General features: G+C 51.6%; 8 protein-coding genes across 8 annotated transcripts; 2 read left to right on the top strand and 6 right to left on the bottom strand.

Moving 5' to 3' along the window:
• Positions 1-41: 41 nt before the first annotated feature.
• BDW74DRAFT_176713 (ketopantoate reductase family protein) lies at positions 42-1,058 on the bottom strand (the record flags this gene model as incomplete). The annotated part of the gene is made up of 1 exon (XM_073728705.1): positions 42-1,058. One exon carries the CDS (start codon positions 1,056-1,058, stop codon positions 42-44), a length of 1,017 nt encoding a protein of 338 aa, XP_073585109.1.
• Positions 1,059-1,308: 250 nt separating this feature from the next.
• BDW74DRAFT_176712 (uncharacterized protein) lies at positions 1,309-3,214 on the bottom strand (the record flags this gene model as incomplete). Its single annotated transcript, XM_073728704.1, has 5 exons — positions 1,309-1,436; positions 1,487-1,592; positions 1,642-2,338; positions 2,397-2,698; positions 2,753-3,214. 5 exons carry the CDS (start codon positions 3,212-3,214, stop codon positions 1,309-1,311), a joined length of 1,695 nt encoding a protein of 564 aa, XP_073585108.1.
• A 534-nt stretch (positions 3,215-3,748) lies between these two features.
• On the top strand, positions 3,749-5,679 carry BDW74DRAFT_190114 (putative MFS allantoate transporter; the record flags this gene model as incomplete). Its single annotated transcript, XM_073732114.1, has 7 exons — positions 3,749-3,868; positions 3,922-3,962; positions 4,025-4,220; positions 4,275-4,490; positions 4,582-4,981; positions 5,059-5,251; positions 5,316-5,679. The coding sequence occupies 7 exons, from the start codon at positions 3,749-3,751 to the stop codon at positions 5,584-5,586; spliced, it is 1,437 nt and encodes a 478-aa protein (XP_073585107.1). The 3' UTR covers positions 5,587-5,679.
• A 230-nt stretch (positions 5,680-5,909) lies between these two features.
• BDW74DRAFT_167106 (FAD-binding oxidoreductase) lies at positions 5,910-7,533 on the bottom strand (the record flags this gene model as incomplete). Its single annotated transcript, XM_073726657.1, has 2 exons — positions 5,910-7,172; positions 7,249-7,533. The coding sequence occupies 2 exons, from the start codon at positions 7,531-7,533 to the stop codon at positions 5,910-5,912; spliced, it is 1,548 nt and encodes a 515-aa protein (XP_073585106.1).
• A 1,161-nt stretch (positions 7,534-8,694) lies between these two features.
• On the bottom strand, positions 8,695-9,745 carry BDW74DRAFT_150220 (pyrroline-5-carboxylate reductase family protein). Its single transcript, XM_073723984.1, has 2 exons — positions 9,622-9,745; positions 8,695-9,567 (listed from the first exon to the last, which is right to left on the bottom strand). The coding sequence occupies exons 1-2, from the start codon at positions 9,656-9,658 to the stop codon at positions 8,720-8,722; spliced, it is 885 nt and encodes a 294-aa protein (XP_073585105.1). The 5' UTR covers positions 9,659-9,745; the 3' UTR covers positions 8,695-8,719.
• A 633-nt stretch (positions 9,746-10,378) lies between these two features.
• Positions 10,379-11,635, bottom strand: BDW74DRAFT_176708 (uncharacterized protein; the record flags this gene model as incomplete). The annotated part of the gene is made up of 4 exons (XM_073728703.1): positions 10,379-10,533; positions 10,590-10,824; positions 10,881-10,987; positions 11,032-11,635. The coding sequence occupies 4 exons, from the start codon at positions 11,633-11,635 to the stop codon at positions 10,379-10,381; spliced, it is 1,101 nt and encodes a 366-aa protein (XP_073585104.1).
• Positions 11,636-12,064: 429 nt separating this feature from the next.
• Positions 12,065-14,414, top strand: BDW74DRAFT_190112 (uncharacterized protein). The gene is made up of 6 exons (XM_073732113.1): positions 12,065-12,122; positions 12,173-12,292; positions 12,340-13,072; positions 13,121-13,388; positions 13,433-13,608; positions 13,655-14,414. Exons 1-6 carry the CDS (start codon positions 12,079-12,081, stop codon positions 14,312-14,314), a joined length of 2,001 nt encoding a protein of 666 aa, XP_073585103.1. The 5' UTR covers positions 12,065-12,078; the 3' UTR covers positions 14,315-14,414.
• BDW74DRAFT_131822 (HAD family hydrolase) lies at positions 14,415-15,287 on the bottom strand. Its single transcript, XM_073722300.1, has one exon. It carries the CDS (start codon positions 15,235-15,237, stop codon positions 14,515-14,517), a length of 723 nt encoding a protein of 240 aa, XP_073585102.1. The 5' UTR covers positions 15,238-15,287; the 3' UTR covers positions 14,415-14,514.
• Positions 15,288-16,828: the final 1,541 nt, after the last annotated feature.

Raw genomic sequence — 16,828 nt, 5'->3', positions numbered from 1 at the left:
GGATGCGTTGGCCAAATGCGCCTATACCATTGTAGTGACAACTAAAGACTGTGTCTTTCCTGGCATCTCCACTCTTCCAGCTTTAGCAACTTGTGGACTGTTATCATGTGTGGCGTGTTCACCCCGAGCTCTTCAGCTTTCGTCAATGCGTTTCCCAGAATGACCTCCAGCTCCATTGGCCGTCCGTTTTCCAGATCGAGCAACATACTTGGTCGATAGTCACAGTCATCCGGCAACCTATACGCCATCCACTGCACAATTGACTCTGGCAAAGGATGGCCGGCCGCTTTGGCAATGTTCCAAATCTCCCACATCATCGGCACAAGCATGGACTCTCTCCCTTTGCTTCTCTGCAGCTCGCCGACGTCCATTCTCATCAGCGCGCAGACAGTGTTGAAAGTTCCGTTCCACAACAATTTTTCCCATCTCGCGACCTGGATATCCTCAATCAGTTCACACACGCTAGCGCCCCCACTTAGGTACATATCAACAAACTCCCTGGCTTTTTCAATGCTTCTCAAATCATCGACACCCGCGTGGAGATGTGGGCCCATCTTAGATACATCTTTGCCGACTTGTACCACGACATTGGGCTCCTGGATCGAGCTCCCGATATGGCTGACACTGCTCATTACCACATTTCCCGGCCAGGCCTTGATGATTTCCTCCTCAATCCCCATTCCGTTCTGGATCATGACGACTGTTGTTCTTCCTGGCGTCATCACGGGAGCTATCATGCCAATGACAGGATTCAAACTCGGCAACTGCTTTGTGCACACAACGACGTAGTCGTATTCCACCCGCTCTCCATTTTCATCTGTTGCAGCGTCGACGGCAGAGCACACTATGCGATGAGGCTTCCACCCTGAAAGCTTCCCGTGGTCGATGGAGTCGATATCCCATCCGTGCTTGGCGACATAGCTGTATTTGGATCGAAGGACGCAAGTAAGGTGGGCCCGGTCGGATTTTTTGAGAACAACAGATGCGATGGTGCCGACTCCCCCGGAGCCTATGAGGCAGACTTGATAGTGCCGTTGCAATTGAACTTCCGAGTCCATGGCCGTGTAAGCTCTGGTTTCAACTTATACCTTTTACAAGCAAAGATCTCTTGACTCTCCAGTCTTATCGTGCTAGCCACTGGTTCACTTTATACACAGCAGTAGGTGGAGTCTTTCGCATGTACCCCAGACGGGCCAGACCCGAGATACGCTGTGGGTCGAGCGGTGGGATGCGATAGCATAGATAAGGAAGAGGAAGAACTACTGGCTATGATAACCATCGTTGCTACGGTTCGGCATTGTTCTCAATCTATGCTATCTTGGTCTCATTCAGCACCTTATCCAGCTCTTCGGCGTACCTGAGCAAAGCCGCGTCTTGCAGTCTCGGGGCGACAAATTGAAGGGAGACTGGCGCCCCAGCCATGAGCTCTGGGTCATCTGCCATTATTAGCCCCAAGGAACGATTTTCACCTGATCACCGGACTTACACAGTGCCTGGACCCTCTGGTCTAAGTCATGCTTTGGCTGGAATGCGTTATTCTTGGGTTCCAGTTGAGGAACCGCCTTCGTGAACGGAATGATTATCGCGGGATACTGGAACCACTGTTAGCGAGTACCATATGGTATGAAAAGGCAACCTCACATCTACAGCGTTCCATGCAACTGTGTACAGCTCCGAAGTGCAATGTTCCGGAGGGATCGGAGTGTGCGGTGCAGCGGGCGCAATGAGCACGTCAATACCTAGTTGCTGCCACGCATCCAGCATTTCCTTCTGCATTTGTCCCTTTTTAGTATTCCACTGCCACATCTCCTCGTGCGTCTTTCTGGGCATGTCGAAGAAGCCGAAATTGGTTACTGAAGGTACAACGGGTTCGCCTGCCCTGGCCAGTTCTCGCTTCGCGTACGAAGCTCCATCAACGGTAAACAACTGACTACTGATCTCTCTTAACTCGGCAAAGTCTGGGCAGACAGGAGTGAAGTCTCTAACTTCGTAGCCGGCGGCCTCAACTTTGAGCTGGGCCTCGCGGAGAGCACGGCGGATGGGAGGATGAGGCGTGACGCCTGACTCGTGAAGGATACCAACGATAGGCTTCGTCTCGAGTGCGGGATCAGGGGATTCCATGACGCCATGGATAACGGCTGGGTCAAAGAGCCATGGTTTCCGCTCGCGAACGGCTTTAGTGAGCAGCCTGAGGTCTCGAATGGAGTGTCCGATGGGCCCAAGGACAGCAGGAATGCCGGTATTGACACCGGTCCAGCCGGAGGCGGCGTATCCGATGAAGGGAAGGATACCAACTGATGGTTTGTAACCATATACGCTGTTGAACGCGGCGGGAAGTCTGCACCCACTCAATCAATATTGTGTCATTGCCACAGTTAACGGCTCTGTGAACATACCTGATGGAACCACCCACATCGGTTCCTATACCCAAGGCGTTTCCTCTAAATGCTGAAAGTGCCCCTTCGCCGCCACTGCTTCCACCGCACGATAGGTGGTTGACGATGGGGTTTTTTGTGCGCCCAAAGACATTGTTTTCGCACTCGGCTACGAGCATCGTCTGCGGGACGTTGGTTTTTGCAATGACGACTGCACCGGCGTCCTCGACCAGCTGGATGATCGGGGTTGTCGTGGTGGAAGGGTCGAAGCAGCGCGAGATATACCCATTGGACGCATCGTATCCTTTGACGTGGAAGCACTCCTGTAGCAAGGACGCATTAGCTCTATGGTTCGAGATATGATTCCCGCGACGTACCTTGAAAGTCATGGGCAAACCATGTAGAGGGCCCACCGTCTTCCCGCCAGTTCTCTCGAAGTACTCATCTAGCTTTTTTGCCTTTTCAATCGCTTCGCTGAAACAGATCTCCGTCAATGCTTGACAAAGCTGCTGGCAGATTGCAGCGCGTTTGCAGAATGCCGTCACTGTTTCAACAGCCGTGTACGTGCCCTTGGCGATCTCTGCGGCGAGGGACGTTGCATCGTACTTTTCGCCTGTGATTTCGAGTTCTCTTTCGGAAAGGATCCCGGATGTAGTGGCGATGGGCCGTACATCGGCCCGGTTTTTTGCCGGGTACTGCGATGGCTGCAGTCTCCAGTCATGGGGGATCCTCGACAGCTGTTCAGCGCGCTTTTCGTCTCGGATAGTTTGCCATAATTTGGCAGGCGGAGGGAACTGCGACATGGGGGCGATGGTCTCAGTCATGCTAATGGAGCCCATCATGAATTGAATTGCAGTGAGTGTTTATGGTAGCAGTTGAATTATTTAGGCCTGCTTTTATACACATGTAGACTTCGAGGTATCCAATGGTACTAACGTACCAGAAGCTCCGCAGCGAGATGATAGCTCATCCAATGAAATAGCTCTCACTATCAAACGCTATCATTTAAGCTATCGCCATGCTATCAGCGCGAAGTACCCCGCAGCCAGCATCACGGTACACAGCGCTAGCGAGATATCAGATCGAACCGCGATTGGGCGAGATAGCCCTAACTCCTGCCCCAACAGCAAGTCCCATCACATAACCCTTGCTTGCTGCAGGGTCGAATTATAAAATCGTCTCCTCTACGCTGTAAGATCTACTTCCCGTAACAACAGACAGATTCTCAATTCGACACCGCCAACAGCAATATGTCTGTTCCCAAAGAGGTCGATGAGGCCATCATATCGGCGTCTGATCACGACCATGGCTACGGAAGTAGCAGGTCTATACCTGTCAGCTGGCTGGAGCGCTTCACTGGCAAGAACATGAACATGGACTTGAATGAGGTTGGCAGGGATTACTTCCAGCGGGCTCTGCAGTATGATGAGGCCCAGCTAGAAAGGGACGCTGTGAAGGTCCGCAGGAAACTTGACTTTTATGTTTTGCCGTTGGTACGCAGCAGTGTAACCACTCTTTTTGGCAGTTAGGGCTAATGATGCAGTAGATGATGGTTACATACATGTTGAGTTTCCTCGACAAGCAGACGTAAGTACTTGCTACACGACGCCGCGAAGAGGAACGCGAGGTTGTTGACACAGTTCATCTAGACTCAATTACTCCAACGCATATGGCCTGCAAGAAGATACCAACATGACAGGTGACGACTACTCCTGGGTTTCGTCCGCGCTATACATCGGCTGGCTGGTGGGCGCCTATCCCTGGCAGCTGCTTTTGCAGCGCTACCCAGTTGGACGGTTGATCGGGGTGATGCTCTTTGTCTGGGGCGGCGTGTGTATGCTGCAGGTAAGCCACCTTTGACGTTTATGCTAGCGAGACCTAACGAGTATGATACATTAGGCCGCCGTCTTTAACTTCGCCGGCTTCTTCGCGATCCGCTTCTTCCTCGGTCTGTTAGAGGCTGTTGTCTCCCCCGCATTCATTATCCTCACGTCCATGCTATGGACGCGCGAGGAGCAGAGTCTACGGAGCTCGTACTGGCTTTCTATGAACGGCATCTCCGCTATAGTTGGTGCATTGCTCGCATACGGCGCCGGACATGCAGAAGGACTGGCGGTTCCGCAGTGGAAGCTTATATACCTGGTACGAGACTTCGACGCCCTCCTTCCGGTTAGACTTAATCAATAACCACTAATATATATAATAGATCGTCGGCTCGATGACAATAGCCTGGGGCTTCGTGATCTACGCGTACCTCCCCGACGGCCCACACAACGCAAAAATGCTTTCCGAGTATGAGCGCATCGTCGCAGTATGGCGCATCTCGCGGAACCAGACGGGCCTCAAGCAGCCGCGGATCAATACATCCCAGATCAAAGAGGCCCTGGTCGACCCGCGGCAGTGGCTACTGTACCTAATGGCCATCTGCTACGGCATTCTTAACGGCGGCGTAGCGAACTTCCTGGCTGCCATTATCAAAGGCTTCGGATATAGCCCGTTGCGCACGAGTCTGCTGCAGACTCCCGTTGGGGCGTTCGAGCTCGTCATGGTCATTGCATTTGGGTATCTCTCCAAGGTGCCGAATATGCTAGGCGTCACGATTGTCCGTACGTATTGCCCATCCTAGAATACCTGCACTGCCGTTCCGCATAAAGATTTTTTGGCTAACCAACCGCCATGACAGTATCCTGCATCCCCGGCCTAGCCGGTCTAATTGGTATAATGAAAATCAGCATCGAGCGTCACCGCTTCGCCCTCGTTGCAATGTGCTGGCTCCAGGGGATCCTGGGCGCCCCCATAATCCTCAACTGGACGTTGCCGGGCCTTAATACAGCGGGGCATACGAAGAGGAGTACCGTACTGGGTATATATTTTGTGTATGATCCCCATTCCCACTCCTCTTTCAACTTTGATCTAGACACTGACAGTGAGAACGGATAGCCTCTACTGCGCCGGCAACATTGCCGGTCCACACCTCTTCCTCCACGCCGAGACACCGCGGTACCCGACAGCAATCAAGGGCCTTGCGGGATCCTATGCCGGCGCAATGGGATTGCAGGTTATCTACACGGTGTATTGTGCCTGGGAGAATCGGCGGAAGCGCCGCGTGGGGCTACTAGATGAGGCGGCCGTGAATGCGGCGGAGGTTGCGATGGAGGGCTTTGAGGATTTGACGGATAGGGAGAACCGGCATTTTCGGTATCGGATTTAGGGTTGGATGTTGTGGTTGGGAATGGGCTGGGTTTGGAGTTAAGGTTTCGATCTTTTGGGTATAATTAGTGAAGGCAATCTATGCAGACCTTCTAGATACCAGGTTTCGTGTTATATAATGAAGCAATGAAGAACTCACCTTCTGGCAGCACTCCGTAACCTCGAAAGATACGCCGATAGGGACAACGGGAACATCTTTCAGTTATTACCCAAGTAAATATATTCAACTAGTCACTATGAAGGTGTATTATACATTATATTGTTGGTTTAGATATACCCATCGTCTGCACTGGATCATCCATGTAGATTGAGATCGACTTAGGGTTACGGCTGCACAATCGGATTATAGAACCGGAATCTGTTGTCCGGATCGTACGCCTCTTTCAACGCCCTCAGCCTCTTCAATCTCCAAGCTTCATGTCCATATTTCTCCTCCACAGACTCCATTCCATTCGCATAGTTGACGTACGCATGCGCCTTTCGCTCCGGCTGGCCCGCGTTCCAAAGATCCCGGACTTCAGCAGCCCACTCCCACGCATCCCTCTCCAAGTCAGGGTCCGTATTGTTTGGCAGAAGGCCGATGTTTATAAGCATGAGATGATGATCCGACCGGAATGGGTACGCCGAGTCCGCTGGGTCGTGTGCATCCACTGCGGCAGTGCTGTATCCATCATGCTCGATGACGCCGCCTGCTGCAAGTTGCGGGTTGCTTGAAATCTGGCGGCGGAAACTCTCGAATATCTGTCGCTCTGCGGTGACGTTGTACACCTGTAACCCAGCCGTAGCAGAAATGATCCTGTTGCCATGCTGGCAGACAATGCTGTCCGCGTCGAGGCCCTGCGTTGCTGCGATACCTGGGTAGGGTAGGTCGCCGTATTCCTCGGACAGCGAAGGGATAGCATTGAACGGGACTAGAAGGGGCGCTGCTTCCTCTGCAGAGCCTCGGTATGCAAAGGACCACTGTATCAATGGATTGTGTGCGTCGAGAGTAGAGTCCATAAAGAAGCTGCCCCAATTCTGCGCCATATCCACGGGCGTCGACCCATTCCCATGTAACGCATTCAGCGCCTCAAACAGGATTTCCAGCTTCTCACCGTCCCAAACATAGTGATGGTAATGCCATGTCTCCGGTCCGCGCGGGTAGATCTTACTCTCGAAGCTCGTGACGATGCCAAAATTATGTCCAGCACCTCTCATAGCCCAGAGCAGATCCGGATGCGAGGTTGAGTTCACGGTAATTGCTGTCCCGTTGCCGAGCACAAAGTTCAGCTGCAGGATATTGTCACTGATCATCCCGTATAGACCTTCAAGTCGGCCATGCCCTCCGCCTAGACCCGGCCCCATCATAGAGACACAGTCACAGGCACCTGTTGGCGTAACGTATCCCCTTTCCCAGAGATATGCTACAGCTTGGCCATCGAATACGCCGCCGCCGAACCAGGCTGATTCGCCGCAGGGGTTTATGGAAATGTTTGAGAAGGGCGAGAGATCGATTTGTACGCCGTTGAAGGAATTGAGCGTTGAGGCGCCGCCGTGGGCGCGGTTGCGGGCGAGGAAGGCGAGGCTGTTGTCGTTGCAATATTGGACCTACAATTGCTAGAAGTCAGCCGAATGGCACTATGCATTTGTACGGAATGGAAGGAAGAAGAGGATGCAGGCGTACAATGGCAGACACATCAGCTTCTTCGCCCGGCTGGATGACGACCTGGATACGCGGGCTGGCGACGGTATTCCAGGGCTCTGTAGCATTCTCGTAGCGTTCATCATCAGGACCGAATATAGTGGTCTCCGCAGAGACAATGCCGCCCAGCTCCCGTTGGACTTGAAGTGAGCTCAGATGCTGGCGAGTAATGTGGGACGATGAAAAGACATTGGGAATGTCGGCAGGCGTGCCAGTCACAAGCCGCAAGGTGGCCAGCCCGTACGCTAGAGTCGTGAGAATCTTCATCCCGACTGCTGCTCAAAGGAAAATGGATGAGGAAACCGCGACCTGCCTCTGCGGTAGACGTCGCTATATATCCCCACAAGGCTCGCCGGCAAACATGCACTCGACAAAGCGTAGAAAACTAGTAGGCCGTAAGTTATGCACCATACAGCTGTCGCTCGGCTAGGTCTCTATGAGTGGGAACGGAATTATTTCCCTGTAAGCTGATGTCAGGTCTAATGGCGATCGTCAGCAATAATCATCAAAATAATAATAACCTGGGGAAGATTTCTAGGAACAAAGCTTTGCCTGAAAGGCTCTGGGTGCGAGCATGGCTTGTGTACTTGACTAGTCAGCATGGTGAATGATGGCAGCATATCATCCTCAATGTGCCCCAGGTACCGCAATGGCTTCACCTCGACTCGCTTGCTCAATGGCTGGCTATCTGGGCAAGATTCGCCGTCTTGAAACGTCAATCTGACCGCAGAGAATCAGCTCACAGGTCCGTACGGATACTGCGCACAGGCGTCAATATATGGTATTGGTTTTGCTGGAGGAAACCTCTGTGCCGATCCCCGCTAAAGCCTTACCACCTAACCGATATTGCTTTTGCGAACAGAAGCAAATACATCTCGCTAAATTTGAGGCGCATAAACACGGAGTATTCAGTACCAATATCAAAGCCACAACCGAACTCAGCAGAACATCGCCGATAAGATCGATCGAGCGGTGCTGGGATTTCCTTGCTTGGCCGAATGCGAGCTGATTCTCCGATTCCGTCGGCCTTTATAGGGATCCTTATTGAGATGAAGCCGGCTGTCTCGATGTTTGCCTAGAGCTCTGCTTGGCACTGCCATGCTAGAGCTCACTGTCAAAAGCTTGCATCAATTTGTCACTGGGCGAAGAGCGTATGAGCAAGTTGGGCTTGTGGAATAGTGATAGACCCGATGTCGGATGTTCTAGCCCCGAGAGCGTAGATATGGATGTATTGCGGTGTGTGTAAGCTTGACCGAGCTGCCCGGGGTCTTAGTATGTTAATATGTGTATGCCGAATGCGTGGGTTACTGCCCACCCACTTAGCTATTGCATATTTCTTGCTAACGCGAAGCCCCAAGAAGGATATGTGATTTCCTGAAAAGATTCCGTCTATATGCTCTATGTAGCCAAATAACTATCCATAGTCAAGTCACATCCAACAGATACAACCTGTCTACTCCTTCCCTTGTAACTTCTTCAGATGCTGCGTCCCCGCAATCACACTGTCCGCAAACGCACTCCTCACCCCCGCCTTCTCAACAGCAAGCAACCCCTGAATCGTGCACCCCCTCGGACTCGAAATACTCTCGCGCAGCACAGCAGGATGGTGGCCCTCCTGCAACAACTTCGCAAGCCCAAGCAAACACTGCGCCGTCATCTCGTTCGCCTCAGACCTCTTCATCCCCTCCGCCACACACCCGTCCAGGATTCCATCGACGGCAACCGACATCGTCGCGATGGAGGCCATGAGCATAGATCCGCAGTCGAACAGATCCGGGCTAATGATCTTCGTCTGTCCGATCCGCGAGAATATCCACGTGATGATGTCGCTGTGTTCCTTCGTTGGTGAGGGCGCGGCGGGGAGCTCGATGACTGTCATGCTTTCGCGGATACTAGCTGCGACGTTGGGTATTGCGCGTGCGACGACGGCTGCCGTTGATGAGTTCTGACTTTTGTTCTTGGATATCGTTTCAGAGAGGACCTCTATCGTCTTGCCTGCAATAATACTAATCACTAACCTCCCGGCCAATGCATCAGCCAGACCCGGCTCAGCAAGAACCGCGTCAACGAGATACGGCTTGCAGCCGAGGATGATGACATCAGACTGCGATGCAGCCGTGGAGTTGGAATCTGCGAGGTAAGAAAGCTCGATAGGTGATTTGTGGCCCTTGTACCGCGCTGCAAGAGTTTCCGCGGATTTTTGGGTCTTCGTGCAGGCTATTATACGATTGAACGGGCAAGGTATTTCTGGTGAGGTTGATGCATCGAGAACGCCGCTAAGAATTGCGGAGCCCATGTTTCCTGTGTCAATAGGTCAGAGAAGGCCTTTGGGTGGGAGGACTGAGAGGGGCATACCGCATCCGATGAATGTTAGGGTTAGATTGAAGGCCATGGTGGTGACGAGCTACTACGGCAGTAGCTCAAAAACGAGAGATTTAGGAAGAATTGGTAAGATTGGACACTTGCTGCACGATTGCAGTATCAGTTTAGATGTTGGAGAAAGGTCTCTTGACCTTTCACAATGAGTCAAGGTCAACCCCGCATGACTAATCTCTCCCGACTCCATCGGAATTCCATCCGACAATTTTCTTATTTTGTTGAAGAGTATATATACCCTGTAAAGTCTCTGGGATTGACTCTACGAGACTCGCTGATGGAAAAGCACAAAGAACAAAACCTCAGGATGGTTGATCCAAAACAATCTGAATATAAGTCTTTCGTTCAACGATACCCCGGCCACGCTCCTTCTCCCCGTCACTCTATTTCCTCCCGCCATCTACTGCCAGGGTTGTTGAGCAAGACGAATGAGACTTCGTAGCTTGCTGACAAAGATTGTATAGATCCAATCTAGCATTGAAGCTGTGGTTTACTGTAGTAGAATATACCTGGCGCTTTCAGTTCATGTTCATCGTGTCAAGGAAATCAACGAGTTTCCTACCTTGCCTCTAGGAAATAACCGAAAAGACCAAAAAGAATTCTTCATCAATTCTTGCTGGCATTGACCCGGCAGTCGGCCTGTCACACGTGGTGACCATATGCGTTTGGGCATTCTGAGCGCCCACTTGCTGAAGCATCACGTCGAACACTGGCATCATGTCCAGAAGGAAGACGCCTAATCGTTAAAGGTCGAACTGAGCTTCTCTGGGTGGATATGAGCATGAAGTCGGCGAGAGGCATCAGGTGTATTATTATCGACGTTGGAGTTTTTGAAACGACGGAACTGCGTTTCGAGGTCGGCGAACCATTTGGTTTGTAGAGTTTTGAAGTCTGTTATGCAACTCGGGTCAGGAGGCTCACAACAGTCCAACAAGATTAATACGTACCAGGGCATTCCTGTTCAGGTTCCTCGTCAGAGCTCTCCTCATCCCGGTAATCTTTTTTCCATTTGGGTGAATTCCAAATTGTGGCTGTTTCCCTTGCTTCTTTGTTCCACACCAAATCCGGCAGTTCATCCTCGGGGCATGATAGCTTGAGTTCGAATGCCTTGTGGATCACCTTGCTGAACTGATTGACGACTGCTTGGTGGTCCATGGTCCAGCTCAATTTCAATGATGAAAGCTACGAGAACATTTTTGTCAGTATATTGTTGTGCGTCAAGGCCGCGGACTACTAACCTTGTATTTCTTGTCTATATGCAAGAATACCCATTCATAACCATCAGTCAATACCCCATATGTCTCTTTGTTGGCGCTGTGTTTCGTTCGATTATGCTGTATCAACGCTGCGTCTAGTTAGTACGGCATTTGATATGAAGAAGGGACGTACACATGGCAGCAAGAACTGGGCGACATTGTTCATCTCCATTGGTGCCGACCGGCTTGCTGGCTCGAACGACAATGAGATTAGTTTCCAGCCCAGGTTGGTTTCCATGCCACAGTACATAGTCCACCGCGCAGTCCAAAATATTACCCTGCCTCTGAGCCGTATCTGCCAGATGGACGACCTGCTCATAGCTCCAGAAAATTCTTTGTAGTCTTCCACAGGCCTCGGATTGCTCTTGTTCTGTGAGGTTTGCCAGGACCCTGCGCTTGACGGAGGCCAGGACGTGATTCAGAATCGCGTCAATTCGGGGACGGCTTGGGATGGGATTGTCTACAGCCGTAGCAGCACTTTCAATCGGCCTCATAGCGATGCTATAGTCTTCGATCAAGGTCAAGAGGTAAGATGGAATCTCGGACGTGTTGTCTGTCGACTCGATGCGCCATATCTTGCTTCTCCGGCCGGCTCTCGATGTTATTCCGCAGAAGGTGAGAAACTCCTCTTCGGCTTGGATGAATTCGTGTTGTCGGGGGCTACATTTATGTGGTAACCACGAGAGAAGCGCGTTCAAGCACCCTCGCAGGGTAGGAAGTGTAGTGTACTCGGGCATAGCGGCGGTTGGCGATGGCTAGCAAATGCGTTGTAATGAATAGCAGAACTAGAGCGCGGAGATGTTGAAACGAGCTTTTTGTGACTTGAGAAGCGTTTCTTGACTCGAACATCAAAGTTGTGACAGAATGACTCTTCCTGCCGGAAGTCTGTTCCTACCCACTGGTTGTGTGGTGTCCGTCCGTATTTGGGAGGAACCATGTGCCTTCCAGTCCTTGCTCGCCTCGGAGCCACCATGACCTCAGTTCCAATCATTTACCAAATTACTATCAATTGTCCTTTAAATCTTCTAATTATCATGCAATAAGTACTGCAGTACTAATGAATATAGTCCGTCATGAACCAATTACAATGGCTCTTACTAATCGATCCGACTGTCGGCATCCCGTTCCGACATTTTCGTCTCTTATCTCCGCAACATCATGAGCCCGCTGGGTTGGGAATATGACGACCGCTGAGCCCTCAAGGGCCAAAAAGGTCCAGAAGGCGTGAGTCTCGCTATAGTCTATCGCTGTCAGACCTAACCGGACCTCCCCAGATGCGAGCGATGTCGGACTATGAAGGTGAAGTGTTCGGGGACAAACCCATGTATGCGCTGCGCCAAAAGAAAGCGCCGATGTCACTACGTCGATGACTCCCGCGTCTCAGTGCCAGAGAGGTAAATACCATAACTTCACGACAAGGGTCTGCTTGCTAAGAGTGCAGTTACCTCCGCGAGTTAGAGCGCCGCAATTCGCCCGCACTATATAGCAGGTCGCGCCAGACTCTCTCTGAGAATGTGCTGGAGACAGACAACCAACCGCTGGTACAATATCGATCCCGTTCGTTATTCACACAGAACCCATTAACTGAGACGGAATACTCGTTCGCAAGGTCGCCTGACGGAAGGTTTTGGTACATGGGCCCGTCGTCCTCATGGTCCTTCTGCCGGCGTGTCCTCGCTCTGCTAGGAAAGCAGGTCCCAGACGCAAACAACCCACCAGATCCCTGGAACATAGACGGCACAGCCTTTATGTTGAAATGGCATCCGCTACCCGCCGAAGAAGTACCAGATCTGTCCGACTTACCTCCCATGGATTACGGTCTGTACTTACTTCACACGGTGCGTTTCCATTTCGGTCCATTGTTCTATATAATAGATGAGACCACATTTGTTCGGGACTTGCATACTTTCTATAGCAAGCCGGAGGAGCGCGTAGGGCAGATGCGTATTTGGTTCGCGCAGTACCTACTCATCATAGCATTCGGCAAAGCGTTTCTGGCGCCGAGTCGGCAAGTGAATGCCCCTCCAGATGGCTACCAGTATGCGTCACGGGCTATGGCGCTCATGCCAGGCATGTCTGGGCTACATGCGGAACAGATGCAGTGTATCCAAGCGCTTACATTAGCAGCACTGTATCTTCAGTCTGTCGATATGCGAGTTGCTGCTTTCCAACATGTAAGACATTTCTATGCTTGTGTTTCAAATTTACTAAACCAGCCATAGATAGGGTTTGCTCTTCGCGTCTGCATTATTGAAGGCATTCACCGCCATGTCCCGGAGCATTTAGATGGCGAGGTGTTAACCCGCCGCTGCAAGACTCTCTTTTGGATGGTGTATATGCTCGATAGGGATTTCTCTGCGCTTATTGGGGCACCGAGCTCCATTCGCGACGAGGATATTACTGTCAAGCTCTTTGCCGAAGGGAGCGTGGAGGAGAAGATGCTTACATTACATGTCCAGCTTGCCAGGCTAAGTGCACGCATTCTCACCAGTAAGCTCTTCCTGCATTTGGCTGGTTGAGTCTAATGACTCCAGCTGTATACGGTGTCGGCGCCGAGTTTGACGGAACTCTTCTTAAAGACACGCAGTCTATCTTCCGTAATCTAGCAGAACTTTCACAGGATCTGAATGATTTGTTGAGGACACACTTTTATGGCTCATTAAGCCGGGCGTCTCGTGCAGCAACGCGATTGATCCTTGCGTACCATCATGTAAGTCGCCTTGTCATTTTTGATTTCAGGACCTGACTCTTAGCAGTGCGTCGTCCTTACAACCCGTCCACTTGTGATGTGTGCCCTTCACGCTCACATCGAACATGCCCAGAGCCAGCCGCAAACTCCCACCCATTCGACGCCGACACCCCTAGCCATCCCGCTCTCTCCTGTTGTCTCTTCCCTGCTGCACTGTTGCGTCGAGTCAGCCCAAACAGTTCTTCAGACGCTCCGGACACTGGCCGACTCAGACCGAATCGAAGCCTTTCTGCCTTTCCAGATTGAAGACGCGTTCGCATCAACCTTCTTATTACACATTATCAGTGTTATCGCGCCGAGCCTTGCGCCCGAACAGACCTGGCTCGAGAATGCGGATTTTGTTATGGATGTGCTTGTACAGAAGGGGAATCTGGCGGCGCCGTTGAGGAAGGTTGAGCTGGATTGTTTGAGAAGGGTTGTCAGGCCGCTTACGCTGGGGAATGCGGGTTCCAACTCTTTTCCTGTTCCAAGTGGGGAGACTATGGAAGCAACGAACATAATGGAAGGGTCAGGAACGACGCCAGTGGTAGGGACAGTACCGGAACAAGAGCTTGACTGGGATATATTCGCCGTTGACAGCACTGTCGGTCTCGAGCCACAGGAATTGTTCGATCTGGCGGAGCAACTGGATGTTCAAGGCATCATGAATATGCAGTATGATGCTTGATTTGGAGTGAGCTGAAAGCCTGCAGTTGTGCAATTGGATTGCCTCATCTTCTTGTCGTGACTCTCCGAGTATATGTGGTGGATAAAATATGGAGACTGACCAAAATTGCTCGATTCTGCTTAGTGCTTTCCAACAAATCGTCGACATATGTATGGTCTTGAACACTTATATACACATCTAGAAATCTTAAGCTCATGCATCTATACAATCTCCATCCCATCCGCAACCCCAAGAACATCTACCAACCGATCAATCGCATAATCCGGCTTCTCCCTCTCGCAATCAGCTGCATTGCCCTGCCCAAACCGACACCAAACAACCTTCGCCCCAATATTCCTCGCAAACAGGATATCCGTAATCGTATCGCCCACCATCAGCACCTCCCCCTGACCATACACACAAGCCTCCTCCCCATAAACCGCCTTGAGCCTGGGCAGCAACACCTCACTGAAACCTTCAGGATGCGGCTTCCTCTTCCCACCAGTAAACATCGGCTCCCCGATAATCAGATCCTCATGAATGAGCCCAGAGAGCCCATGGCCCGTTAGCGCAGAGTGGATAGCAGCCACAGCCTTGTTGCTGATAATCGCAAGCTGAGCCCCGGTATCACGCAACTTAACAAGAACCTCTTTTGCGCCGGGGTACGGCTTCGTAAGCGGGTGGCCGTGCTCCGCATAGATTTTGCGGTACGTCGTTACCCAGGTTTCTTCGTCGAATGAGGCGTTTCTCTCATCTGCGGGCTGCAACGCTTTGAATGTTATCTCTGGCGGTGCGCCGATTGAGATCAGTCTGTTTAGTTCGGTGGCGTCTGGGGTGTAGGAGGGGAGGAGTTTGTTGAAGGTTAGTTCCACCGAGGTGGTTATTGCGGCGAGGGAGTCGAAGAGCGTGCCGTCGAAGTCGAAGATCAGGAGTTTTGGGGACATCTTGGATTGTTCTTTTTCTTTTTGTTTATTTGATCTTGGTGGTATGGAAGTTGAGTGTTTATATGGGTTGGTATGGATGGATTTAATGGACTGAGTCATTGGATGGACTTTTTGTAGAGGTCCCGCTCCGCTGCCGAGAGATCGGAGTGACTCCGAGATACCAAGCCCCATTGTCATACTGCCCTGTTTGTATGGTTTACGGTTTTCACCTTGACACCTAGGTTATAATGTGGTTGATCGATTTACTTTATCTTTTGGTGTTTCTGTCATACGTCGCCTAAGTATCCCTGAGTTTCCAGAAGGTCTATGCACTACGTGTGACGGTGCTGTTTATAGTTGAAACATCGGGATCCGGTTCGGATATATATAACTGAGCCGCGCAGACTGCAAGCCACTCAGGTTTCAAACCGTAGACTTCCGGGACTCTTGACTGCGGGAACGACAGCCAAGCACCCTTGGTATAAAGTTTAATCATCGGTGGTTGCACGATCTGCTCATAGGCTAGCGTTGTTGTACGGTGTAGCCAGAAGGGGGCCTGTATTACTTGCTCTCTTGTGCAATCATCGGGTGGTTGCTGGGAGGAGATGGGTAGAGGCAGATAGGGGAATGCTGGTTGCTTGGTATAGGAACCGGTCTACAAATAGAGGCGGTTCTCCCTGTGAAGGGGTCTCTACCAGTGCACGATCGTTTCATGAATCGCGAGCCCCAGTGATCGCTGGTTGATTTGCCCAGTCTGGCTCGGGACTCCGACTCCAGATCCACAGATCGCCAACTCGGGTCTAAGATGGTTGCTCTGTGCTCCAAAGTATGTATGAGGGGATGAGATAGAAGCCCAAGAGAGGTAGAAACTCAGGGAGCGCAGCGGGTGTAAGCGCAGTCGCCAAGAGGTTATATATAAGCGGCCGTTAATGACAGGCATCGATTGGAGTCACGGGTGGGCGATGGAGTCCAGACTGGCCAGATTGTCGGGTTGCCTCGGCAGCTGAGCCTTGACTCTGGATTCTTGACTCTGAAGGAACGGCTGAGGAGTTCATGCCAGAGTCAGCACTAACCACATACTGTCGAATAGATTGACCCTTGAACATAATCGTCATTGTTGGAGCGCCCGAGTGTTGCTTTCGTGAGGACCATTTCTGGGAGCCAGCGATCCATGGTTGTCTCGAACAGTCGTTCTCCAGAGCCCACTCTAGCAGTTGGTCCCCACTTGGAGGTTCACGGTCCTCATCCGTAGCACTCTCCCAGCTCAGGAGTTATAACTCACCAACTATAAGTCACGTCTCAACGTGGTGGAAGGCGGAGGCAGGTTCCTGGCCAGAGGAGGGGGGTGGTGGCTGCAGCTAGGGACGCACACTTGCAGTAGTCTGCTTCTACCGATGTCCAGACTCTCTTTAGGTAGACACTTTGCTTTTGCTACCCCGTCCGCGACCCATTGTGCTGGCACATTGGGACTGTCGCTTTTTCTTCCGTGTCTGAAACTGTCGCACAGTCGATTTTGCAAGGAGAGGTGCTTTGAAGAATAAAAGACTGGCCGCCGGGAGGTCCTTGCTCGTGCGACCTGGACAGGGCTGTCGCTGGACTGCACACTGCACTG

The sequence above is a fragment of the Aspergillus multicolor genome, assembly GCF_047715735.1.
Source record: "Aspergillus multicolor strain CBS 133.54 unplaced genomic scaffold BDW74scaffold_8, whole genome shotgun sequence".
NCBI lineage: Eukaryota > Fungi > Ascomycota > Eurotiomycetes > Eurotiales > Aspergillaceae > Aspergillus > Aspergillus multicolor.
This window is presented reverse-complemented; position numbering and strand designations above follow the sequence as displayed.

What these genes read in the sequence shown, in the direction of transcription:
- BDW74DRAFT_150220 (XM_073723984.1), bottom strand. Translation starts at nt 9,658, where the DNA reads ATGGCCTTCAATCTAACCCTAACATTCATCGGATGCG. An exon ending in CCTAACATTCATCGGATGCG is followed by an intron (nt 9,568 to 9,621) that starts GTATGCCCCTCT and finishes CTATTGACACAG; the next exon opens with GAAACATGGGCTCCGCAATT.
- BDW74DRAFT_190112 (XM_073732113.1), top strand. Translation starts at nt 12,079, where the DNA reads ATGACGACCGCTGAGCCCTCAAGGGCCAAAAAGGTCCAGAAGGC. An exon ending in CGCGTCTCAGTGCCAGAGAG is followed by an intron (nt 12,293 to 12,339) that starts GTAAATACCATA and finishes CTAAGAGTGCAG; the next exon opens with TTACCTCCGCGAGTTAGAGC. An exon ending in AAGTGCACGCATTCTCACCA is followed by an intron (nt 13,389 to 13,432) that starts GTAAGCTCTTCC and finishes TAATGACTCCAG; the next exon opens with CTGTATACGGTGTCGGCGCC.
- BDW74DRAFT_131822 (XM_073722300.1), bottom strand. Translation starts at nt 15,237, where the DNA reads ATGTCCCCAAAACTCCTGATCTTCGACTTCGACGGCACGCTCTTCGAC.